Source organism: Chelon labrosus (assembly GCF_963514085.1).
Source record: "Chelon labrosus genome assembly, chromosome: 16".
Classification (NCBI taxonomy): domain Eukaryota; kingdom Metazoa; phylum Chordata; class Actinopteri; order Mugiliformes; family Mugilidae; genus Chelon; species Chelon labrosus.
Genome location: NC_140349.1, coordinates 19526312 through 19554165, shown reverse-complemented (window position 1 = coordinate 19554165; position 27854 = coordinate 19526312). Strand labels below are relative to the sequence as shown.

The 27854-nt window shown below is 40.6% G+C and overlaps 1 protein-coding gene across 2 annotated transcripts; it reads left to right on the top strand.

Moving 5' to 3' along the window:
* The first annotated feature begins 988 nt into the window (after positions 1-988).
* Positions 989-26347, top strand: septin7a (septin 7a). 2 transcript variants are annotated; one of them, XM_084563769.1, is made up of 13 exons: positions 989-1109; positions 7043-7149; positions 15193-15293; positions 15391-15525; positions 18429-18546; positions 18779-18871; positions 19058-19154; positions 22121-22172; positions 22668-22793; positions 23206-23226; positions 24345-24480; positions 24584-24729; positions 25224-26347. In XM_084563769.1, the coding sequence occupies exons 1-13, from the start codon at positions 1100-1102 to the stop codon at positions 25258-25260; spliced, it is 1179 nt and encodes a 392-aa protein (XP_084419895.1). In that variant the 5' UTR covers positions 989-1099; the 3' UTR covers positions 25261-26347. The 2 variants fall into 2 exon arrangements, with proteins under 2 accessions (XP_084419895.1, XP_084419896.1); XM_084563770.1 differs by lacking the exon at positions 23206-23226.
* Positions 26348-27854: the final 1507 nt, after the last annotated feature.

The following is a 27854-nucleotide window of genomic DNA, read 5'->3' as shown; positions in this document are numbered from 1 at the left end:
TCCGTTTCATTGGATCGTTATTGTTTGTTAAGGAGCAAATGGAGACCTATAAAAAAGAGTAAAACCTGGGCTTCAGATTCATGGCACATCTGTGTTTTGTGTCTGCTCTTAAAATTATATTCCGGCCTCTTCTTCGTGTTTCCATTGTGCTTATAGTGACTGAGTGAGCCAAACTGATATTTCCTGTCTTTGAGTAAATTGGTCAATTTAATCATCATTCTACCAAGAGGCAGCAAATCTGCCAGCAGAACTAAAGGATAATTCCTGTGTCATTTAAAATGTCTTTGTAATGATTCCTTTCTGTCTTTCTTCTCTTTTATCTGCATTTGTTCCTGCCTCATGGACCTGTCTGATTGCTGCCTTCCCATGTCACTGTTTTGTCATCATGACAACCTGCCTGCTCGCCAATCCAGCTGTAAGTACTGTACTTATGTCTCGCCAGCCTGCAGGGCGCCTGTTCCATGACTGTAGTAGAACTAGTTCAATAGGAATCTGTGTTCAGCAAATTCTTAAAATTGCTCTTTGTTTTGCCTTTTTATCTTTAGAGCAAGTCACTTGAAACTATTTACACTTACAGCATACATTTTGGGTTATTTGATGTACTATGTTCAGCACACTGACAACAATTTAAAATCATTAGATTAAATAATAAACAGTTTCTATACTGATGTCACTTTTATTTTTCATTTGTATTTGGACCAAATTTCTACTCAATTTAAAATATTTCAGTCTGGGCCTAATGGTGGCCTTAGTATATGACAGGCCTACAGTGCCATCACTAAAAAGGGTCTTTAGAATATCAAATATTGCTGAACCACAGTGCGTATGCTCGATCAGGTGTCAGCGGTTTTATCCTGCCACACTATTTGCTTTGTTGTCGTGCCACCAAAGTAGTATAAAATGGCTTAAAAGTGTTTCAGATGGTACAATCTCCCACTCTGTGCTCATTTTCAAGTTTTTTTGGATTTGGGGTAAAGCATGAGCTGTGTTTATTTTTGTTCTACAGCAACCAAAGAACCTGGAGGGCTATGTGGGCTTTGCAAATCTTCCCAATCAAGTTTACAGAAAATCTGTGAAGAGAGGTTTCGAGTTCACACTTATGGTTGTCGGTGAGTAATTCTCTTGTAGCACCTATTATTGATTTGTGTCTACTCAGACACGGAAGCATTCATCTGACTGGAAAACATGAACGGCTCTTCGGTTCAGTTTTGCCTGTTCAAGTGTCTAAAAAGATGATGGTACATCCACATAATCTGTCAGTGTATGTACTTGTGTGTCTTACTGTACACACTCATGTGTGGGTAGTATTGAATTACATTCAGATGTCAGTGATGTCTGAAAAGCGCTAGCATATGGCTGTCCAAATGCGTTAGAGATGGGTTTTAGTTGAGGTGGAAAGGTTGCATGTAAGACAAGACTCTGGGAAAGCAAATTTCAAACAAGTGTTTGCCATTCACCAGTACATTCAGCCCACTAGTGCTACTTCTGTGGGTGTGTGTGTGTGTCTCTCTTGGATTGTGGGGAGGGAGGAGGTTTCCTGTCATTCCATTCATGCAGCCAAAAGTCAAAGCCTGAGCAGCTGATTCGAAGGGAGGCGCACCCATACAGCCCTTCCTTTCTTTTCTGCACGTTGCTTAGCTACCACTCAGCACTACCTGAGCAGGAAGCTGCCCTAAATGCCTGCATGATGTCACATCCTGTCCCCTGGATTCATGGCTGATAGTGCCTTACCTGCCTCAGGGGCTATAGAAATCAGAGCGCCCTCCTCCTTTTGGATTTGTTCAAGTAGTCACGCCCTGGAGTTTCCCCCAACTGTACTCGCTCAGGAAAGAGGCTGTTATGTGGGACTTTTATGTGCAGCATGTAATTAGAATAACAGCGTTACTGGTAAAGTCACACTCTTATCATGCTGTAGTAGGTGAAGCATCAGATAGCGTTTTAAGTTTTTTTTAGGTATTGAAGGTGGTGTTATAAATACACTAAAGCCTATTCACCCGGGACAGACCAGTTACAGAATTTATGGGGCGTCATGGAATTTATAGACGCATACTGCAGACAGTATGAAGTACACTACACACAGGTTTCTTGTTTTTAGTACATACTTTTAGTTCATACTTAGACATTACAGCATTAGAAAGGAAATTTGGACACAAGTAAAGCTAAAACCAGGTTGCTCACAGCTACAGGAAAGTATGAACACATCAGAATGAATTCATGAGCTTAAGCTTTTTTTGGCGATTTCATTGGAATATACCACATTCACAACTCACACCCTGCGCCCACTCATTATCTACACTGTAACAAATCTAATAAATGAAATTGTGAAGGGAATCCATGCATGCATAAGATCAGAAGAGCAAAAATGTCCATGGTTCTTGCAGTATTTGAATAAAAGTGCATATGTACATGGCATCAAAATGTGGATCTTTGCAGAATACAGTGAAGTATGAACACATCATAAAGCTGTGTGTGTCCAGCGGAGGCAAAAAGCAGAAGACAGATGCAGTGTGCCAGTAAATAACATCTATTTAGCAGCAAGTGTAGCGAATAAATCACACTGTGGCATAAATTAAAGGATTATCTTATCTCTTCTAGTAAAGTTTGAAAATAAAAAATATTCAAGTAAATGAGTGAAAGGAAGAAATCACATGTCAGAACTTAGTACTTAGTTTAAAGGTCTGTCTGTGTGAAAGTATACATCAGCACTAGTGTGGTAGTGTGGATGCAGGGGAGACTATTGTTATTGGACGGTGAAAGTGGGCCAGCAGCATTTGTTTAAGTCAATATTTGCCAGTGATTTCCATGTCGGTAGGAAGTGACCTTGATGTTGGCCACTGCAGCCAGAGCTCATTGTGTTGAATGATCTCTGTTGTTATCTTTTTGGACAGAATGACCCGACGTAAACAAGTGAGGCTTGTTAGAGGAGGAGACAAAATCTGACACAGAAGCTAGAGGAAATTGGCGGCTTTGCCAACACATCTATACGTAACACTTTCGTCATGCCCTAGACTTGTTAAACCTTTACTGTCTCTTGTGTTTGAAGGGAAAGTCCCATTCATAAACACAGAGGTGAAGAGTAAATGACTACTTTCAGGTGTGAATGTTGAACGCACAGAATTTCCCTTTCAGAAACCAACAGACTACTTCACAATAACTACACATTAGTAACCCAGGGTCTTGGAGGCCCTGGCAAATGAATTAACCTAATGCAGTCTCCCTGTCCTATGTCCAACTTTTCCTGCTTCCCCTCCACCAACCTCTTGCATGCAGTGGGAAGTGCTTTTGAATAAACCCCCACGGTTTACACAGCTGCTGGAAATTTCCTTTAAAGGAAGTGTGCTGGCTGCTGAGTGAGCTGTCGGGCCTCTGCTTGGCGGGCTGGCTCGCTATGAGTGGCCCTCCTCTCGCTCTGCAGCCAGGATGCTCAGTTTTAATGACAGTAAATGCCTTCGTCATTCACCCTTATTTAATAGCTAGCTGACATGAAGGACTCTAATTAAACTCTATAATAATGAGGTGCTTTCATTCATTCAGCATAATCCATAAACGTTTTGTCAGGTTCATACAGCATCTGTATTTGTGCTGAGCAATGCAAAAAGCCTGCAAGCTGCAGTTGAATGAGCTCTCAACAGTACACTAGCATATAAAAAAAAAGTTCAGTCACTTTGCCTACAGTTGTTTGATTATTTATCACTCCTTATGTTGTTTGTAGAAACTGAGCATCTCATACTCTAAACATCATTTGGTTAAATGATCAGTTGAGGACTTCAAACACAGAACTTCACACGATCACAGCAAACCTAACCAGCTGCAAACATCACTGTAATGGCTGCTTGATGGAGCATGATAGAAACAAATGCACAGCAGTGTGACACAAGCTCCGTCTCTCCACCTTTCACCTTCTGTCTGAGGTCAGTTTGACTAAAATTGAGCGCACCCTGACACCGCTTCCTCCGCTTTCACTCCGCAGTGTGATTGACACTTTGTTATAAATGGTCGGCTGTGCTGCACCCCTTGGCACCGCAGACATAAGAAATTTTAGTTCAAACCAGTACAGCTTCTACGTGTGATTTTTCTTTCCCCTAAATAGACCCCGTGTAAAAGAAAAAGAGGGCAGTCACATGCACCCGTCTTCTGAGTCTGACCTATTATAGAGAGGTTGCAGCTTATGTTGTAAACAAGCTAAAAATTACATATAAATGATTATTATCGTCTAATATTAAACATTTCCATGAGTTGCATCCTGTCCAAGACTCATTCTGTAGAATAAAAATCCATGCAATACTTAGTCCTGCTTTAGAGGCTGACATCCAAAGATCTCTTGTACAGCTAAAATGGAGTAAAAGACATGTGACGCCATTTTGTGCATCTCAGCTCAACATCTTTACTTCAGTGTTGTGGTTGAATCGTCACGCTTCACTGGGTAATTCTGTCTCAGAGGAGAAATAGGGAATATTTTTCAGTCAGTCAAAGCCAATTTTCAGCTGATCAGATCTCCGATGCTCATATTGCCTTTATTGCAACGGTGCAGTCTTCACGACCTACTCCCATCCAAACAGGCAGCCACAAGCCAAATAAGCCACAACCACCATCGCAAGTTTAAGTTTGATGAGGTGTTCTTTTTTCATCTTCCCCCTCTTCGCACTAGTCTCTAGACTTGGACCTGGATCTCACCAGCTCTGTGGTTCAGCTGTTCTTGTCATTTCTGAGCTAGCCTAAATCAAGCTGACGTTTTTATCGCGTGCATTTCACCCACAGTTTACTCAAAACCTCAGCCTCCACTACATGAGGGTTCTCCGTTCCCTTGTATCCTTGAAGAAATGTTTACAGTGGTCACTTATGTTTTTATCAAACAGAGGCCGTACCCTCTAAGGATAATATTTAAGACTCTGAGATTCTGTTGAGTGAAGGATCTTTTTGTGTAAAGCTTACTCCATCTTGCTGTCCTCCTCCTTGTTCCCGAAGCGCTGTGTCCCAGGCCATTTGTAAAGGTCGGGAGGAGATCCTTGGCTGCGGTGCCAGGCCGGCATATGACTGCCTCTTCGCTCACACTGGAGCTTTTGTTCAGCAGCTCCTTGCAGCCCTCTGCTCACCCCAGTGTTAACAGGCGTTCCACTGATGGTGCTGGTTTACCGCAGTCAAAACCTCTAGGTTTCTTTTTTCTAGTTTTTGAGGATTTTTTTCTTGAGTGCATATTTGTTGCAGCTCCAAAATTCAAAAGCACAAAATCACTACTTCATACAAATGATCTAAGCTGTCATATTTAAATAGATTTGTTTGTATGTTGTTGGTACAGCCCACCCCCAACATTCCAACCAAAAAATGTTCCAGATGCCAAAAAAAAAGAAAAGTAATAAATCATCACGTTTCAGAAACTAACTGCCATGTCTGTATTTTATTTTAAACAGGAAAGAATTTCTCCTGAGTTAACAACAAAAGATTTTATGTAAGAGAAATTTGAGAGTTTTTGAAAATCAGACCCAAACATCATCAGGCGAGAGGGTAAGGCCGTACTTGGTATTGATAAATCCTTGGTTATAGACACCAGTGGTGGTGATGAGTAAAGGATAAGGCTGGAGCTCCGGATGTGACCAGGAGTTAGGGTTTGTTGAGCTTGACCTGGGATGTGGGTGTGAAGACTGGAGGTGAACTGGGTAGAGGAGGGTCACAGCAGTTTCAAACTGAAATGATGGCTACAAACAGCAGAAGAAAGTTTTGCAGCAATGACGTGATCTGAGAGTTTAGGCTGCAAACTATCGTAGTAGGCTGAGTAGAGAAGTGGAAAGGGAGAGAGCTGTGAATGAGAGAGGATATGTCAGATTCATTTTATAGATGGATTATTCAAGGGTTTGGCTTTACGGAAATACAGAAGTAAAAGTGACAGCATGTTTAATTATCACTAACTACTTCCAAAGCCAGCAGTCAGTTTATATTTAGTTCAGTGCATTATTATATTGCATTACAAGTAAGTACATACAGGGTTTAGTTAGGATAATGTTAGCAGACATGCTCTTTGTATCAGACGTAGTAGTGTGAAATTAATTACTATGTATGTGTAGTACTTCTTTCTCCTTTTGCACAACTTATTTCCTGAGTTGCTTGAAGACATTACTTTTCACGTTATAGTTCTTGTTGAAAATGTATTGCATCAGAAGATACATGCAAGAAGTTCTCCCTTTCCCATTTTTTTTCCCCCTGTAGTGTAGCTGGGTTTTGAAGCTTGCTTAGTGATCTGTCCGAACTGCATGTGTGATGATCAGATTGTGTTGCAAATCCATCACCCTCAATTCACCCCTGCCTCACACTATGATTGCACCACTGTCTGTGAATGAAGCCAGGGATTCATCTTTCTAGCTCTCTTTTTTTTATTTATTAATACTTTGTGACACTATTTTTGTGAACAGCCCCCTCTTATCATTGTCTCCACAAAGACACTGAGAACGTTTGCTTTCCTTCAATTCATTTGAAGATTGTTCGGATGAGAATCGTCAGTCCGTCTTATTCAGTCCAGCTGCTGAAAGTGAAACAAAATGATCTGAACATTTCACAAAAACATTTAGTCTGAGTGCATGTGAAGCTTTAGCCCCATGCAATCTTAGCTTTTTGGTTTTCTTTTATTGCAGTGTGATGGAATATGTGATTTCTGATTTTCTTCTGTGAAGAGACAAGAATTCTTGACTGGTTTAAAAATCGTCCTTCCCTTCTCCTCCCTTCTCATTACTCTCTGATTAAATTCCTGAAATGCAGACAGGAAAAGAATTTGGGGAGACAAAACTTCCACCCTGTCTCTTCCTTCTCTTAAAAAAAATAACAAAGGTTAAGGGTAGACTTCCTGTACTGAAATATATTTTGATTCATAAATATGTGAAGAATGGCAAACAACAAAGGGCTGCATTAGAAATGGAGTCGATAAACATCTGGAAATTGTGTCATGTTGCGCCTCAGTCCGACATAGAAGAGGATTAGAAAACAAGCACAGTGTGAAATGCTTCTCTGGAGTTTGCTTCCACCCACTCACTCTGGCCCCTTCTTTGTCTTGCAGGAGAGTCTGGGCTGGGGAAGTCGACGCTGATCAACTCACTCTTTCTGACAGACTTATACTCCACTGAATACCCAGGTCCTTCCCATAGGATCAAAAAAACTGTACAGGTAATTTTCTTTTCATTCCAGGAACAAAACCTGCCATCTTTCATTTTTTCTATTCAAGCATGAGCACATATTGGTATATTTCTATGCTCAGTCTGGATAATTAACTACTTCAGTGTTTATCCTATAAAGATTTAAGGGTTATTTCCCCCTGAACTGTGACTCTGACCAGTTCAGGTGTCAGAGCCTGAGGCTGCTGTAACACAGGTGTGCCCTAACCTTTCTGTCTCTCAGCGTCACAGCTAAATAGCTGCTCTTGTTTTGTGAACGTGCTCCCCTGAGCTGTTGCTATCCATGTGTTTGTGTTACACAGCGAAACCAGTTTGTCTGCTTTGTCATAATATCAATTTAGCCAATAAAATTGTAGTTTTTTTAGGTTCCATATTCGGAGCACTTTGCCACATTCAGTTGTTTGGAAACGAAAATGTATGGCCGCATTATATTTGATACTTTTTAATCTTTCATGTAAATGAAGATGTATCAATAGTCTCTTCCTGTTTTGTCTACACCATCTCTGACTTTTGATCTAAATGGAATTCCTGGAGATAGTGAAAAAGTGAAAAAGGACACTAAGTAAGATTTATAACCCAGGAATAGTTAGAAGTAATAATTCACCAGTATCATACTGATGTCCACAGAGTCAGTCACACTGCAAATTTATTTCTTAGTCTGTCTGTTTTTGTTCATGAACACAAAACACATTCATTCATTTTCTCATAGATATTTACATAAAGCTACTGCATACTCACTGCATATTGTAGTGTGGCTCTGGCCAGAACCTTTGCGCTGCTTTTGCAGGAAATGCCTCAACTAAGCAATGGGGAATAACATTCAACGTTTAGTAGGTAATATGCTTTCGAACAGTGTTTAACGTTGTTCAAAAGCAGCTTCTGTTGAGGTATTTACACTATGAAACCTGAAGGGTGTGTTGCTAGTCCATTGTCAATTAAATGTGTTCATGCCACACCCACGTAATCTGGTTAAAAAATAGTCGTCAAGTAAGTTTTTATCTACTGTAGTAGTGCTCTGAGGTCAACAGTGCTTTGGTAAGCATTATTATTCAAACTTAACCTTAAAGATGCACTGTGATGTTGTATTTACTTCTTTAAAGGATGATGTGGAATAATTGTTGCCTTGTAGTGACTAATGAAGATCCAAATAAATCGGTAGAGCGGCCCTATATACACCCAAGACCATTTACTTTAAAAAGACACAGGGTGCTATTCAAGAATATTTTTTTCTTTTACTTTTCTGTTGTGAGCAACAGACAGAATCATGAACTGACACAGTAACTACCCTGACCGTTAACAATGGAGCCTTTGTGGCATAGGAGAATAAGACAAATCACTGCTTTTCACTAGGATAAATTCATTATTAGTTTAAGTCTTCTATCTGTATATATCAGTGTTCACAACACTGGACCAGAACCAGTGGACAAACAAATCTATTTTTGGCACATCAGTCCCCACAGGAACTCTTTCATGTGGGCTGGAGCATAGATGAAATGCTGTTAAAAGGAAGCTACCGTACTAAATGATGCTGTTGATCTCTGAGTGGCTGGCTGAGGTTATGCCACAGTAGGTTGTAGGTAAAAGAATAATGGTGTCATGTGCTGAAGGGGAGCACTGGTATACAGTCAGAGTGATAGAGTGTCATATGTAAGCTGCTTTATAGAAAGGTGTGCCAATGCTAGTCATGACATTAGATAGTTTAGTCATGTCAAGTGGTTCTGCCCAATTGGATACAGACACTGTGTTTATTTATTTATGCTCCCCAAGGGTTGGATATGATTTCACTTTCTCAAAACATAGGGTGGGGATATTGGGTTTTGTTTTTCCTGAATGCGTGTACTTGTACTGGAACGGATCTGTGCTTGCACACTTTTCATGCATTGGACAACATGCAGCCATCTGTTTAGTATCACAAGGTCAGATGGGATTGTTGAATTTATTTCTTTTCCCAATGAATATCCTTTGCAGATTGAGAAACTTTTCCAGGTGTGAGCATGCTGGCTTCCAGATTTACCAGATTGTAGAGAAATATAGGCTACAGCTAATGTATTTCCACTTTAGCATTACACTTTCTGCTTGTATTTAAGTATCTTTTCAACTTCCATGTATAAAATCAAACAAAATCCATTGCATCCATCAAATTTCAGGTAGGTGACGATGACTGGTGGTTAAATTAATCTTCAATTACAGCCATGCATACATACATCTTTCAGGCATAACATTATGACCACCTTCCTAATATTGTGTAGGTCTCCCTTGTGCCTCTAAAACAGTTATGACTCATCAGAGAATGGACATGGGCCTTCTGAGGGTGTCCTGTGGTGTCTGACAACAGGATGTTGTTAGTTAGGGGCCTTTAGGTCCTATGGGTTGAGGGGAGGGGGCACTGTGGATCATCCCACAGATACTTGATCAGTTTGGGATCTAGTGAATTTGGAGGCCAGGTCAACACCTTGTACTGTTCTTCATGTTTTTTTTGGTTGTTCCTAAACTATTATTGTGTGTGTGCCTGCGTCAGGCTGCATCCTGCTGTCAACAAGGAGTGTCATTGCTTTGGGGTGGGAGTGTCTGGTCCGGTCTAGGTGGGTGGTACATGTCTAAGTAACATCCACATGAATTCCAGGTCCAAAAAATTCCAAGCAGAACATTGGATTGTCACAAGATGGTCAATGTTATTCACTTTTCCTGTCAGTGGTTTTTAATGTTGTGGCTGATCAGTGTATACTTATGTACATTTAGAAAAATATGCACTGACATCAGAGCTACAACGACTTTCATTAAAAAGATTAGACTTGACTGGCGCTGTGTTTCCTGTGTTTCCAAGATGATAGTAGATCTTGTACTCTTGTGTACGCAAGTATATACTGCACCAGACCCCAAACAAGCAGACAACTTCCTGGGGAGATGTACTGATAAAAGAAGGCACGCGCCTTAGCATACAGTACACTGGCTCTCCCCTCCAATACAAGAAGTGTTCTTTTCATGACTTGATGACAGCATGAGTCTCTAGTGACGATAAAAACTCTCATTTCTCAGCCCCAAGACGAAAAGCATTTGCTTCACAGGCCCTTTAAGTTAATCCTAGGCTAATTTGAGTCTAATTTCGCTTGTGTTATCTGTCAGTTAGTGCCATGACAGTGCTAATTACGTCAGTCATACAGCACATTTATCCACTTGAGACGTCCCTCAGTGGATTAGACCATTACACAACTTTTTTTTTTTCCCATGCTGTGGTATATTATTGCTTAGACTTTGAAGGACTATCCTAAACTAAGTCAGCCACCTATATCTTTTGTTTTGTTCTATACCAGAAAACTAAGTGTTGAAAACTGCCACATCAACATAAACATTGGGTACTATGAAGCCAAAAGCAGATGCTTAATGATGCTCAACTTGATACAGTGTTGAGGTGAAATATATTGATTTACACAGCTTAACAGTAAATAATTGAATCTGTGTCTGTTCCAAAGTTTAGTGGTGTTACTGCCACAAGAATTTGATCCGGACAGCAAAGCCATCTGAAGACACATGGTAGTAAGGTTAAGACCTACACTACTGGTGAATGAATGCTTGATTCATGTAGTGTGTGTTTCTTGGAGTGCAACATCAAGTACATGTTGCATAAATACACGCACAGAGATCTTTGCTCTGTTGACCACTTTCTAAAGCTGATATTGGATTCGTAAGCGACTTCAGAGCCCTGAAACTAAGACCATCACTCCCAACCGCAACCATGACCCAGCCCTACTGACTACAGTTAGAGTCTGATTAAAGCTCATCAAGTTTTTTCGTACCAGACATCTGTTTATAATAGCAAATGTTTAAACCCTCCCGGGACCTCTGTAAGTCGAATCTTTGTCATAGATCAAGCAACAGCAGACACATCAAAGCTGCAGGTGTGACTTTGCCAAGACATACTCCATTTCTACCCGGAATTATGCTGAATGTGTGAGGCATGTGGTTTGCGCCCTGAGCCTTCCAGACTTTGATTCTGTTTGCAGTGACAGAGCAGAGGATAAGGATTTGGCAGTTGCATCAAACAAAGCTCACAGCTGCATAGTTTCTCTTGAGCTTCCTTTTGAACAGTGAAAGGTGATACTGTTAGTGCGAAGGAGATCCGACGGGTTCCCCTCTCCTCTCAACGGCCCGAAGAGGGGATTTATAAGAGTTGCTGTATGGTAGATCAGCTGCATGTTGAGGATCTTCTCTTCACCTGTTCCTTCTTATCTAGCTCTGTACCCTAAATCTCATATAATCCTTGGTAACACACTGAGGGACTCTGTTTGCCCTCAACATACTGCTTCTTCCAATTTGTTCACCTGCCCATTACTCCTCCTTAACAGTAATTAAAGTTAAGTGTGTTTGTGTGTGAAACCATGCATTGCTTGTTTATCCTTGCCAGGACTGAGATGATTATATGGAGACCAGAACTCTTCTTCTCTCTCCAGGGACCACAAGCTAATTACATTTCAAATAACTGTGGCCACTTTTTTCCAAACCTTTCCAAAACGTGCTGAAACCATGACGAATGCTGCTTGTAACAGAATCCAGTTCATTGTTTAAAATGGGGGTGAAAAGATGTCAAGGCCTGCTGACAGAGAGGGTGTTAACTGGAGGAGATAAATGCCTTGAGTGGATAGATGGTCTCTGTTGTTCCTGGTTAATAAGAGCATACTAGGACGCGGCCTTGGTTAATAGCCAGCAAGACGGCGTACACATGAGCTCAGTCTTGTCCTGCCGGTGCACAGACATGCCCTCCTTTTTATATCACGAACCTGCTCCTGCTTCATTGGAATTTTAAGATTACAATAACAAGATAAACTGTTGAATTGACACAAGGCACAGCTGAAGCAGCTTTCAACAAACAGTGTGTTTAAAAGATGTAGTAGATATATAAATACCTAATGTGCAAACACGTAAAAATAAAGTATGTGCCATTAAATATATTATCATATAATTTCCCATTGGAGGATTTATGACACTTATTCTATTTGGGCATAAAAAAATTCGAACAAAAAATCCTTCAAAAATTAAAAACAGAATTGTTATGCTTGGTTGAGATTGCAGCAGATTGTTGTGAAAAGGTGTATTTGACTTAGTCAATGATATCATACATGTGAAACCTGAAATGACACTAACAACTGTATCCAAGCAACTAACAAATCAAAAATTTGTCTGAGATGACATCATGTGCAGCATTTTGACGGGCACTCTTTCAATTCCTTCATCTCGTCTTCTTCTGCATTGTTAATGGAATCAAATGGAGAATAAGCACATGTAGCTCTTAAATTTTATATATAAAAAAACTCTTAATAATTGCACCATATGCTTGCACTTGCTATTGTAGGTAAATGAGACCATGTTCAGTTGAGTGATAAATGATTGTTGTTGAACTTTTGAGTCTGGCCACTACTGTAAGAACTCACTTGCAAATGCAAATGATAAATTGTTTCAGCATTGCAGTATTTGTGAAGTATTGATTGATGTAAATGCACCCCTGAACAGGATCAGACAATGGGACCAGCTTAAATTCAGCTAATAATACTTAGCTAACCCTTCAGGGAAACTGTCCAGCCTTAAAAAAATATGTTATTTGTAGGTACTGAATTTGTAGTTTGTAATTAATTATTGTGTTATTGAACTAACCAAGATTATTGACATGACTGACCACAGTACAGTCACAGTATAATACATTAATCTTCTAGTCCTGTGATCCTGTCAGCCACTGACTTTAATACTTGCGTTCCCTGAATGACACAGTGTAGCCAGTGTTGGTTTCCATTTCCCATGAGGTCACTGTCTGTGTAGTTAATTGGAATGCCTGTGCCTTGACTCATCCTGTTATGCAGTATAAGTAGTAGAAGAAATACCCTGCAGTATCATCCCTATTGTCCACCCCCACCCCCCTTAGTCCTTGGGCATGTTCAGACCTGCTGAGAGAGCAGAGCAGGTTTGGTCAATGTTAACTACATTAGTTATTTTAGGAAATCCACCCAACCAATGCTACAACATTTGTGTGGGAAGAACCGGTTGTGACCAGTGCATTTAAGGTTAAGGAGTGGAGAAAATAACAAGCGATCATCAAGGTCTTTAGGTGTAGCCTAACTAGTTAGCTTTAGAACGGTTCTGTCAGTATCCGGCCTTTATGCTTTTTAAAAGGAAAACCTTTGTATGTTCAGAGATGCTGTAGTTTTCAATGTGTGGAAGAGGCCTGAATGCCATTTTGAACTTGCACTGTCTGTATGATAGATTTGTCAGCATCTGTGTGGCCAACTGACCCTCCTGGTAGCCAGTTCTAGAGGACAAAGGTCAGTTTAAAGACAGCCAGCCCATAATGGATTCCAGGCCATGACAGTGCTGGGTGGGGGTCATAGGGATTAAGGTCTGCTGTGGAAGCTCCGCTTGGGAGTTTTGTCCTGCAGTATTTTGTGTCATAGTTTGGGCAGGCTGCAGATACAGGAATTTGAGGAGGGCCTTTACTGTGATCAAGTTTCTAATCTTAAATTTGATTGCAAAATTACTTAAAGAAATAGAATAACAAACATGACAGGTGAAAGTAAGAGCATTCATCATGGGAAACAGAAATAGGCCAACCGCCAGAATTCAATTTCACTAGCAACTTCCACGATTCAGTTCCTCAACCTAACAAATGACATAATTGTTATTATACTATTAAGCAAAACACTGGGCATGAGTTGTATTTTTCTACATATTCCAATTGTATTGTGTTAAAAATGTCTATAATGGCTCATTTGTTCATACCGTTATGTATGTCAGTGTCATTACTAAGGCTTGATTAACAACTATACAGTTTAGACATATTGATGCAAGCAAAATATAGATGACTGATTTAAACTTTAGTTGATGAAATTGTGAAGGCCTATGTTGAACGGACTAAAATGAGTTGACTATTATGAAAGCTGACAGATATTAGTATATGATTCAGGTGAACATCATCTTGGAGTTACCCTGTGTGTGTTGGAACTCATGGTTTTAGTGTCCCACTGCGGTACTTTAACACTACATTAAAACTGTCTCACATCCTCCACTAGCTGAGTGTTGTGTCTATTGGTTAAGCAACTGTCAAAAAGTCTGGTTCATTTAGTCCAGCAGTCTCTCTAGTGTATAAGCTCAGACACCAAGTTTCTGTTATACGTTTGCTCTTTGACCACCCTTTTCTTGCGAAGCTTTGTGTTGTGAGGACATTGTTTTACAGTGCAACTGCCCAGCCCCAGTCAGTGTGTGAGCATAAGAAGAGCTATCGGCTATGGTTAACTTAAATGCCTACCCTCAGAGAAAGTATTTCTCAACCGGACTACACACAGTCACTGCATTCTGAATATATATTTGGAGTTACCAGTTTACGGAAAATTTATGTTCTCACTTGGACTGAAATCAAAGGCTTCATGCAGCATCTGTTTTCTGGGGAGTGAAATGTCTGCTAACTGCTGTGTGGTCCTGGATTGACCTCAGCCCCACCGACTGTTTCTCATCACTCACTCACAGTCTGTGAACTGTGTCTGATACAAGGCAATAGCAGACAAGGTATGATTCAGATCCGTTGATTAAATCTGTTCATCTGCTGATCACGAGTTTTGCCTCGACCAGATCAAAGCCTGACCTCTTCGGGACCTCATTGGTTTGTTCTGAGGCAGGTTTGCTCTTAATCCACTGCGGCCACCCCATTACCATCCAACTTCTATCTGTCCAATGCTCTTTATAGTTCTTAGATTGACCATCTAGTAGCTTTAAATGGTTTTGACTGGTTTTGGTTGATTGGTTTGCACAGCCTTTATGTTCTTCTGTGTGTGTGTCTCTGAATTTTTCACCAAGATACTGCAAATCAAGGACAGTCATTGTCATCTCTCTGAATTTGGTATTTTCAGTAATGCTAAACGTAAATCGGACGACATGCGAAACTACAAAACTAAAATAGTTGCTGTTGCCAACAAGTAAAGAGCCTGTTTTATACAGAAAACTTGAAATTACTTAAACGTATCTTGATGGATTTGTGCCCCTGTTCTTGTGTTTGCAGGTGGAACAGTCGAGGGTTCTGGTAAAGGAAGGAGGAGTGCACCTTCTGCTCACCATCGTTGACACCCCCGGCTTTGGTGATGCGGTTGACAACAGTAACTGGTGAGCTAAGCCATCTGCCACTGGTCAATGCAAGCCACCATAGGCTAAAAATGTAATACGTTGCTTGACATTCATGTGAATGGTATGTGGTCTTCAGCTGGCAGCCGGTCATCGATTACATCGACAGTAAGTTTGAGGACTACCTCAACGCTGAGTCGCGTGTCAATAGGCGTCAGATGCCGGACAACAGGGTGCACTGCTGCCTGTATTTCATCGCCCCGTCAGGGCATGGGTGAGTACCACACATATCCTACTGGAATTTCTGCCAAGTCATGACATTTTTAGTATATATTTCAAATAGAATTTTATACACAGACATTCAATGGAATATAGTCTTATGTGACCGGCTTTGTCATACAAACTTTGCATCAAGATGGAAACAACAGGTTCAGAGTAGAGACCTGATAATCAAGAAGGCTGGAATGAAATTACACATGGCTGCTGACATGACACGTGTGATTTCAGATTGCTTAAATGGCAGACAGAATGGGATAGCTTATGATTACTTGAACTAAAGCCATTCAGCAAATATTTGTCCACATTTGCAGTATAACTCTTAACATTTTAATGCCTGGAATAGAATTAGAAGCTCTGCTGCACTACAGTCTCATAAACAGTGACTTGTGTTATAATTGTTGAGTCATGGTAGCAGGCCGCAATGTGTTAGTCGCAGGAAAAGTTCATTTGAAGTAAAATAATGCTGTCATCATGCTGCAGACAAAGAATACCAAGAATAATGAGAATATCAAACAACCGTTGGAAAAGCAGAGTACAAACTTGAGAAATATGAGATTTTTAAAACCAGAAGTCCTAAATATTGCTCTAGGTCGTGTGTTATTAAATTTTGCAAAATGTTGTCTTTAAAGCGTGTCTAATTAGCTAATTATATGAGCATTAGTATTTCAATGGCCTTTGAGTCTGTGACTGAAATATTCAAATCATATTGAAGGGGGGTTTGCTCACCTGTTGGGTTGTATTCGCCATCGCTGACAATAGAGACCAAAAGTTCAAGCGTGAAGAACACTGGGCGGGCAGCATTCGGTTAAAAAATATCAAGTCAAGACACATTTAAAAACAACATAACTTAAGCAGATTGCTGTGTAATTTTCATGCCTACGTTAAGAGCAGTTCCCGGGAAACCAGCAGAGCACACTGGGAGATACGGATTCATGAAGATTCAAAGGTTTATAATTCACCTCCTTATCAGTGACTGTGGCTTTTCACACAGTATTACTTCACATCACTAATAACAGGACCTCCCTTTTTATAAACATTTTCTGTGGATTTAGAAATTGGTAAAATGCTGCTTTAATTCCCTGATGAGGAATGTGCAAACATACACGCAAAAACAAACACAGTTCCAGGGCAGATGTTGAAAATAAATGGAGCCATATGGTGCTCTTCATTCGCCAAGAGAACCAACAAGGCTGCGGTCAGTATCCCACACTGGGTCTCTGTGGCTCAACGGGCTCAACAAGCACTGGACTGCAAAACCACCTTTTGTTGTTGTACGCAGCACAGTGTAGGCCTAGTGTGTGAATACTGTGTGGGTGTGCCTGTGTGTATGTTTGGCAGCAGTCACAGCCAAGACACAGATGGGAGGAATGAGGTCTCCAGGTCAGTGAACAGAGGGCAGATTACACCAATGTTATTCCTGCATGGTAGCCTGGTAGGAAGCCACAGGCAGCCTTGAACTACTTAAGTGCAGTCCAGAGAATCATGCAGCAGGTGAAAACTGCAGCTCTGCTCCTTGTTTCTGCTCCTGTCTCAGTCCAACATACTTAAAGTTAATGGCCCCTTACATTAGACAATGGTGAGTTGCATTATGGGAATTGCCACAGTTTAGTTTTGTATATATTCACTTTTCAGGAGAACAGGATTGACGATTTATAAGTAGATTTAACATGAAGCTATTTAGAATACTGCACAGTATATTCTGAATTGTTATGGTGGTATTCATTTTCTGGAAACACCATTTGGATTTCATTAAGGGGCATCTTTCAAACAGTACAAAGGAAAAAAATAGCTCTGCACAAAATTAGATAGTCCTACAGCCAGTCTGAACGATTTGGTTTTAAACAAATTCAACACCACAGATACTGTTCTTTCCATCACTACTGGAGCATAGTCAGTTCCCAACCGAGGGGTTTCAGACCAACTTTCCGCCGCAAATGTTTGGGGGTGGGGAAGTTGGCCTGATCCCAGGCTAGATAAATACTTGGATTTAACACTGTCTTCAAGCTGCAGTCAGTGGTATTCATCCAGTGTGATGCTGTACAAATGCACAACAACTAAAGGAATCTGACCTTCCATTAAGTGCTCAGAGAGATCCACTCTGCTCAACTCTTAATGTATACCCAGTTCTCTATTATGTGTTTCTCTGTGACCTGATGTGAGGTGACCAATTACCGGCAAGCATGTCTGGTATGCCAGCGTTTACTTGACATTAAAAGCAAACAATTTAATTTAATGGAAAAGGATATGAAAATTCTCAGATGCAATGCTAAGCTTTGTCAAAGTGAAACTCGCATGAATTTCCTGTTTGAGATTACTGAGAATGTAAGAAAACCCATAATTATCCCTGCACATCATGTGATTTACTGCAGCACTTAAAATGGTTTACACTCTGTGCACAATATGACAAATGTATTATCAACACATGACACACTAATCCTGTTTCAGATCCACTGTGTTTCAACAATTACTAGTATTATTACTTCTGTTACATATTTTAACTACATTATATATTTTGTATGTAGCAAGAACCCTTTATGTTGAATAATGTGACCAGAAAAATAGAAGCCTCTATATTTTATTCAGTCACAGACTCTTCTGAATTATGTGCATTAAGTGTAGTTCGGTTCCTTTAAATATAACAACCTTTGGAAACTTTTGCTCGTCTGGGTCAGGGTATATACAGTGCATATGGATCTTATGTGTGTATGGTAGTCTCTCGCCCACAGTAAACAGTCTAAACAGACAGATTTATACTGCTGTTTGGTCCATCCAGATGTGCAGTTTGAGGTCAACCAGCCCTCAAGCTCCACTTACCAGCTTCACCAGAGCTGTTCACTGTAACCTTTAAACCTTACTGCATCACTAACCTTTAAACTGTCACTTCTTCTTTTTCTGCAGACTGAAGCCCCTCGACATTGAATTTATGAAACGGTTACATGAAAAAGTTAACATCATCCCTCTCATCGCCAAAGCTGACACAATGACTCCTGAAGAGTGTCAACAGTTCAAGAAACAGGTGTGTGTCTGTGTGTCATTGTTCCTGCCTTAAATGTCATAGGTTTGTACCCATTTAATGTGGCTAAATAATTCAACCACTGGCTGGATGAACAGGTGTGTATCGACAACCCTTCATTCTGACTCGTGGTCTTTCTGGACATGTTTTCCCTTCGTAGATCCCGCTCTCATGCTGATTTTCCATTTCACCTATTTAACACTGCCTCTCTCTGTGCCTTCCTTGCTATGTGTAGATTATGAAAGAAATCCAGGAGCATAAAATCAAAATCTACGAGTTCCCCGAGACGGACGATGAGGAGGAAATGAAGATGGTCAGGAAAATCAAGGTCAGCCCTGGATGATGCTTTTTTAGTTGCACCAAACAGTTTTTATGCTGCATATGTTGAATTACAGCATGTGTACAGTTCCTCTGTGAACTAACATCCATGGATATCCATAGCCTGCCGTGTATTTTTAGCCCTTGTGTCTGTGTGAGCTATGTAACAGTTGTGCCCCCTCCCTCCCCTCTGCAGGATCGTTTACCCTTGGCTGTGGTCGGTAGTAACACCCTTATTGAGGTCAATGGAAAGCGTGTTCGTGGGAGGCAGTACCCCTGGGGTGTGGCTGAAGGTGAGAGGACAAAGGTCAACTGATTCCAGCCTGTAAATTGATCCACTAAAATAGAGTGTGTCTCACACACGTGCGTTAGCACACTGATGTTTCCACTGTTGTATAGCATTATTGAGCAGGCTTCATGTGTTTGTAAAGCACTAACGCAATCCACGTGCTCATGAGTGAACTCACCCCAAACACAAGCACTACTTTATGACACCAGTACACGTACAAAGGGATGGTGGAAAGACGGCGATAATATGCATCACTGCCCATCATGCAGAGGAAATGATGACTTCCTGTATCCTGTTTCGTATATAGTATGTTTATTTTATGTCTACTACGTTTACTAAACTATTTCCTAAGGCCCTCAGGTTAGTGAGAGGAGATAAACTTCAAATACAGTTTTGAGCATAGCCTTAAAATGAGTTATTATTCCTTCAAATCAATCCCAAAATCGATCAGTAGCCAGTGTAGTTATGCTTAGTTCACCTCTAAATTAAAGGACTGGTTGCTGGAGGTGATATATAAAATTAGAATTTATAATTATGGTCAAAAATAATATCATCAACGGGATACATGTTTTAAGGTTGCAAAACCCCTCACTACACACTTTATACACTTTTCTCAATAACTTGCAAACATACCGCACTTCAGTCACACTGCCAGCGATCAAAGATACTGTATATGTAAATTTGGAAAGCTGAACGCATTCTGTACTGTACAAGAGACACCGTAAGAGGAGATTGATTGACAATGGTCTACAGTCCCTTAGCCAATCAGGACGCAGAAAACAATGCGCTGTAAAAAATAATTAAAAAAAAAAAAAAAAAAAAAAAAGCATGCAAAATTGCACTAAAAAAAATCTGCGAAACTGCGAGGCCGCGAAAGGTGAACCGCGTTATTGCGAGGGACTACTGTATGTCATGAGTTATTGGCAGAATAGCAGTCCCACTACAAGGTTGATAGTTTTTCGCTACTGTGTATCACATGTTTGTCTGCAAAAGCAACTGTCCAGCTGAACGAAGTATGGAAAAAAAATAAACTTCAAATCTTTTGGGCCAACCCAGACAAGACGCCCTTAAGGTATTCAGGACAAAATGGGTCCGCAATAACAGCAATGGAGAAACGCAATCTGTTAACGATGATCTGAAAATGATTGTGTAACTGAAGCTCCAGAACATTCTTGACATTTTTTAATCTCATCATGATGTGATGGTAAACGAAACTGGCATCTTCACGTGGCTTCAAGTTTTTATTTAAACACATCTATATGGCATTCCTTAGTGTCTCACGTGTCTTCTTATTAATCGCTGGTAGCAACATGCCCAAAAATGTAGTAAGGGCTTTGAAATTCTTTAGTCTATTTATTGTTCATATCCATAATCATAAGACATCTGGTGAAGATCAGAAACAGTCAGTGAAGTAACTGCTGATTAACAAAAATGTTTGTTAAAGGAACTTTTTAGGCAAAAGTATCAAATTAATCATTAGTTACAGCTTCCATATGTATAGATGTCCAGTCATAAAAATAGTATTTTCTCCATATTTCATTGTATTATATATATTTTGTATGAACTGACCTCAAGAGAGTAGGCCTTAGTGTTTCTGCCAGTCATGCTCTTTACCACACATTTAGCCGTTGTGAGAACCCCGCACAGCAAGAAGGCCTGATAATGACAGAAGAGCAGTGACATATAAAGCATAGTTGCAAACTACATTCTTCTCTTCTGCACAGGATATGAGAGTCATGTCTAACGTGACACAGGAAGTTGCTGTCACACTGTGGCGAGACGTATCAAATATGACAACAGATACAGCCTGAAGTGATGAGAACACGTTAAAGTGGTCGAGCCAAGTATTTACTGTAACGGATGAATCGGAGGCAGTGAAGGGAACATTCCAGATCATAAAGATACAGTCGTTGTTTATGTTACAAAGAAAAAGACACAAGAGCAGAAGATCGAGGAACGGGAGTGTTACTATGAAACTGGTTTGCTGCCGGGGTTTGTCGACCATGGGGAGTGAGTTTTGGAATACCAAAAATGTTTTTGGCTCCCTGTCAGCATAAATATGTAGAGAGGGCGGAGGAGAGAGAGAAAGAGGGCAAGGTCCCTGAGAAGCTATGCAAGTCACTCTACCACAGAGAAACCTCAGAGGACTGTGGTGAGCGTCACTGTAGGAGGGACGGAAAAAGCAACACGTCATGCCACATGCTGACCGTTTCTGGTACTGCAGGGCCTGAAGAGCCTCGATAAGCATGGCGACCAGGAGTTTAATGTAATTGTATAGTGTAATAAAACAAATGTATCAGTGTAAGTTACTGCAAACGTTATTAAGTCCTTCAACATGAGAAAAATAGAAATCGATATAGGTTGGGGAACGAATATATGGTTTGAAAGGGATTGAATTGCAGATTTTTAACACCATCTAGGTTACCCAAAGGGCACATATTATACTTACAAATTTGTGTAAACTCTTGATTTAAGTACCTACATGTACAATTAATTTCATGGATGACTTTTGCTTCAAACTTCTTGTATAGTTTTGATATGGAATATAAATCCAAATGATATTTAAATATAAAATGAGAAGCTGAGGAGCATGAACCATATCATGCATGTTACTGTCATATATTTAACTTTAACTTCATGTAACTTTTTGCCTTATAATCTTTCTCACTATGAGACACCTACTATCCTACTATCGTTTATTATTTTGCACACCATAGGGCCACATCTAAGGATCGTTTTCTTTACTGATCAGTCTGCTAGTTTGTTTTCTTATTCATAGGTTTGTCTTTACAATGTATAATGTAGAACATATCCGTCCTGGTGTCCTAGAGTTCAGGGTTACATCTTCAGAAGAAAACCCACAGTTAATGACATTGTTACCTGGTTCCTGTTTAACAGGACTTCCTTCAATGTCTTGGGTGTTCTTGATGTTAGGGGCACTTTCTAAACTCTATTCTTTTTTTTTGACAGTGGAAAATGGGGAGCACTGTGACTTTACAATCCTCCGGAATATGCTCATAAGGTGAGGAAAACCATCAGGATAGTAGGACAGTAACACTGACCTTTACTTCTGGTCATAAATGCTGAATGTAGTCTTAAGCTACAAATAAGCTCCATTATATGTGTCTCAAGTAGAAGCAACCTCTGTCTCTGCTGATACTGTAATACTGAGAAATAAAGTTGAAAAAAGCAAAGAGTTAATCATGTACCGTTCTGCAATGTTTGTATTATTATCATTTCTCATGTAAGTATTCGCAGGGAGCAAATGTGGTGTTTGTACAGAGAAGTTTAAAAAAGATGATGGTAATATTTTGTGTACTGACGCTGTAGTATTTAAACTGCTATCCGAAAGTGTGTTGTAGAAGAGTGTGATATGTTTTCCTTTTAACTGAAAGTTTCACGAGTTCCAGTTAAAGTAAACCAGTCTGATTCTGGTGGAAAGACAGGACTGGTGTCACTGAGTGAACGTGCTTATTTACTGACACTCCTTTTCCTTCTTCTTCCTGATGTTGTCCAGGACACACATGCAGGACTTGAAGGATGTGACAAACAATGTTCACTACGAAAACTACCGCAGCAGGAAACTGGCTGCAGTCACCTACAACGGTGTGGACAACAATAAGACCAAGGGACAGCTAACCAAGTGAGTTTATCTGTGTAGTTTTCACAGCTTCTTGATTCTGAAATGCACATAAATAGTTGAATAATGTTGCTGATTTGACTACTGGTCTTGTGAGGACATACTGAGCTGCTCACTTATTGTTTAACCCTAACCCTGAAGGGGTCGAAGTCCGTGGCAAATGACCCTCAGATTAAAGCTGGCAAGCTGTCACTAAACGGAGCAAACCTTTAAACTCATTCCCGACTCCAACAAGCCAGCTCCAACCCCCCGACTAACTGACCACCAGTATCAGTTGTGTCTAATCTGACAGCACTAACTCAGGCACCATCTGACTCCTAATCCACCGGCTGCAGCCGTCACACTCAGCACACTCTCACAAGCTAATGCATGGTTTACAGTAGCATGCTAAGTGTCTGCATTTGTTTGTTTTTAGACCTGACACGGCTGATGGCATGTAAGTGTAACTTCACTACTTCATCACAACTACTTTTCACAAAGAATGGATTTTACTCCTCTCTCTGATCATTTTCAATTTCCCCTGCATCATTTGCTATTTTTCCTTTTTCTCTGCAATATTTAATCTATTGTTTTATGCAAACAAATGTTATACTTAGAGGTCCTCTTTGACCATGTTTTAAATAGTTTGATACCAGAGACAGTAATGTCATCAAATATGGTCATGGCTTATAACAGTGGTTCTTAACAGGGACACTCTGCAGGCACCGGGGGGTGATGTTATCCTCTAAAGGGATTATGTGTGTTCGGGTTTTCAGGTCATGGTATATCCAAAAAAAAACAAACTGGAACAAGGGTAACTGGACTTGTAGGGTTTCTTCAAGATGTTTCACCTTCAAGAAAGTCCAGTTGCCATTGTTTCAGCTTGTGTTTTTGGACTCTGAAGGGTTAAGAACCACTGGCCTATAAGCCCCACATGATCGCCGCCAAAAGGGACTAGATAATGCCACCGATTAGATATATTACGCAATCATCTGGCTTGGCTACTTGCTTTGCAGTTTCATCATGCATTTCTGTTGAAGAATTTACAGTGCAACCCATGCCTATATCCTGCACAACAGCTGCTAATTAAGGAATTCAGGAATGTTATATAAAGCAGCTGAGGTTCTGCCAAGTTCATACTCTGCTTGAAAGAGGCACAGTGGCTTTAAACTCAGTGCCATTGTAACCACAACGTAGTTGATATTTTGTCATATTAGTCATATTTACTGTCAGGCTGTAGTAAAGGTCTTTGTGTTTTTAGTTGCCACACTGGACCTCAGCAAGTTAGCTTCGTAACTTTATTTTTCAACCAAACAAGTACGCAGCATAATCAGACACCACTGTAGCAGGCCTTAGGTGGTATCAGTCTATTCTCAGAATGCCTGTTCTCCCTGTTACCTTCCAGCTATAGTGCTCTCTGGAAGCCATCTATCACAGAGGGCTTCCACTGATGCCAGGCCTTTTCTCCTTTCCTGGTCCTGTCTCTTCTCCTGCACTCACTCTGCAGTGACAGCCTTTATGTGTGGGCACCCACCGCCATGTGCTGTTTGTATGAACACTGGTTTGTGTCTCCAGGAGTCCTCTTGCTCAGATGGAGGAGGAACGGCGGGAGCACGTGGCCAAAATGAAAAAGATGGAACAAGAAATGGAACAGGTGTTCGAAATGAAGGTCAAAGAGAAGCTGCAGAAGCTTAGGGACTCTGAGGCTGAGGTAAATTAACGACGCAGTTCTGTTTGTTTTTATTTTCATTTGTGTGTTGTGTTCCTTCCTGAATTCTTGGCTGACCTCTGACTGTACTTCCGTGTCCTTGCAGCTCCAGAGACGTCATGAGCAGATGAAAAAGAACTTGGACGCCCAGCACAGAGAACTGGAGGAGAAGCGCCGTCAGTACGAGGACGAGAAAGCCAGCTGGGAGGCCGAGCAGAGGATTCTGGAACAGCAGAAACTAGACTCCTCCAAGTAAATGCACCTCCTTGCATTATATCCAGTAATGATTTACAGAGTGAAAGGGCTGTGTTTTATAGAGGTTTAAACGGAAGATACAACTTAAGCACAAGTCTCAGCTTGAGCCTGAATACTGCTAGCTGCTCACCAAGGAGGAAAGCTTTTCTGCAGACCAACTAGACAACAAACTAGATTACAGAATCACCAAAAATGTGAAAAATAAAAACGGAACATTTTGATCTGTCTGTAATAATGTAGCAATATAAAAAGGGAATCTAGGTAACTTTGAGTGGAGGTTGATCCACGACGAATAGCAGTGAACTTAATAACTCAGTGGTTCCCAAGGTTTTTCTGCAAGGGCCCCCTTTTGTAGATGAGAATATTTTTTGATTTTCTGATCCCCTGAAAATATATTGAGCCTGTTCAGACTAACCAGACTGTTGTTGTTGCATGATGGCAGCAGCTTCTGTTAAATGCTTGACCTCTCTTTTCTCTTCTTGTTTATTCAGGACCTTGGAAAAGATCAAGAAGAAGAAGATATTTTAATAACTCTGGAGGACCTTCCCAATGTCACAGCCTATTATTCTCTGCCAACCTGCCAGCTTTGATTGTCAGAACATCCGTCAATGAACTACATCCATCATCTGACAATATTACTGTGTAATAACCAAATTAAAGACAGGGGGCAGCACTGCCTGGACTCTGAATTCCCCCTCCTTAAAGTACTGTTCTAATCTTTGTATCGGTATACTATATTTGGGTCACCGCTCACTAAAACAAGTATGTTCACATGGAAAGCACAGCTGGTACTCAACCTTTTTTGATAAAAGTTAGGGCAAAGTTCAGGGTCCAGTCATTTCTTCCCCCTTTTCTTGTTGTACTTTGGGAATGTTTGATGCTGCACTGTTCTGTAATGCATCCCTTTAATCCAAAAAAAATACAAACAAACCAAGAGGCCAGCCTTTCACTTTCTGCACGTTGGTAGACAGCGTCAGGCTGATGCTCACCTCAGGCACTGTTTTTTTTATATATATGAATATCTCTCAGTTCACTTATATTGGTATCGCATTTAATTTCCTCACAAGACATTAGGCACCTCCTACTCCTCTAATGTAAATTGTCTAACCTCGAGCTGCAGTGTTTAACTTCAACCGTGCGTGATATTTTCTTACTTGTTGTTCATTTCTTTTCTTCTTTTGTATTGGCCCTGGTATAGAAATTGTTTCATTTCGTTTTTGAGTATTATAGCTGCTGTTTTCCAGCCTTGCTCTCGAAAACCAAACATGTATTCCTGACTTCACTCAAGTGTAAGAGTGTAACAAATGAAAGCAACTGCTCATGAGGTGCTTCCACACGAAACTATTTGAACTTCCTGTGCAGATTTCTGTGTCAAAATGTCCAACAGATTTGAATCTTTCAAGGAGCAGGATGCGGAGAGGCCTGTGTTAGATGTTGGTGGATGGGAAAGCTGGGGCTGAAATGCTTCGGTCAAACGACAGGAAACTGCATCACTGTTGCAGGCTGGCTTTCTTTACGTCACATTTAACACTGGTTGTGCTGCAGCTCTGTTTTGCAATGTCTTGTTTTTAATTGTACAAAGTCACATAATAAAATTGTGATGGTAAATTGGCTACACGTCTCTAACAACCTCCACGTTGTGATTTCAGGCTGTGCACCAGACGTTTGAACCTGGCTGCAGGGATTTACTGCAAGAGCATTAGTGAGGTCAACACTGACACTGATGTTGGGAGATAAGACCTGGCTCGCCGTCAGTGTCCCAGTTCATCCAAATGCGATGGATATGGTTGAGGTCAGGACTCCAGACCAGCTGAGTTCTTGCACACCTAACTAGGAAACACTTTAGAACTGAAACAAAAAATACTTGTTGGTGCACATTTATGCTGCAGCATTAAGACATTCATTACTTTAACAACGGCTATTGTTTGGCTGCCTAGTTTGATTTCCTAATACCAAACTATATACTGAATGCAAGAATGTATTGAGAATGTAATGTAGTTACACTGGAAAAGTGACTAAATGTGGAGGGTGGTGAAATCGCTGGGAGTAACAATATTGGCGTATTATTATATCCAAATACATTAAAGAAAGGCAACTAGACTTGTAGAGATTCTTGAAGATGTTTTTCCACTCGTGGAAGTATTTTCTTGCGTTCTAAAAGACTGATGGGGAGTTGGGGTTTCAACAGAAACATCTGTGGATGTTACCCGTCAGAAACTTGCTTGGCTAGTCCAGTGTCTGTTGACGACTAGATACTTACCTGTAGTTTCGAGAGACTGTTTGTCCCTGTCCTCTATCTCCAGTGAATTGTGCTCTAATGTCCCATTATTAGTCAAAGGCTCCAGTATCAAGGTGTGAACTGATAGAACTGTTAGAAGTTTAGTATTGTATCTCAGTCCACCTCCCCTGCTCAGAGAAGGATTTTCCAGTTTGACAGAGATGGCTTCCTTTGCTCTTCTGGGGTATTAGTATATTTTTAGCTCCGCCATGCAGCAATGAAGCAGTGAGTAGGGAGAGGCATTCTTGATTTTGCAATCTCAAAAGAACTAGAAGGCAATAAAACTAAACGTCATGGACATACTGAAATGTTCAGAGGTTTGCTGTGTGTCCTGCAGGTGGCAGCACAACAACACACTGATCCTCCTCCTGCTGACAGGTTCAGGGACACGAGCTATGCTTTTGATCAGCCTTATCAGCGTCTCTCCGAGCTTTTACCATGACCCTGTTGGTTTTGTCTTGACGTACTTAAAACCCCAGCTATGCCGAGCAAAGGACTCCCTGTCAGTTTGTGTTGTCATAACCTTTGACCTGCCAAAAAGCTTTTCCTTTCTGACCTCTGGCGTACTGTCATTCTGCCTAAACAGACCTGATTAGAGGCTACATCAGAGACACGGTGTACTTTAGTCTGAGGACTGCAGGTTTTGATGTCGACTAAGCAAATGGTTTCTAACATTCAAGTAAAACTAAATGTTTTATAATGGTTTGAAATTCCTATTTTATTCAACGTGAGTGCTTAGTTTGTTTTTAAAATCTGATTCTGAGACAGCTCTTGTTGATTTAAGCGGTCATGTGGCCATTCTTGAGAGCACTCTGTATGCACTTAAAAGGACTCCTTGGGCTCT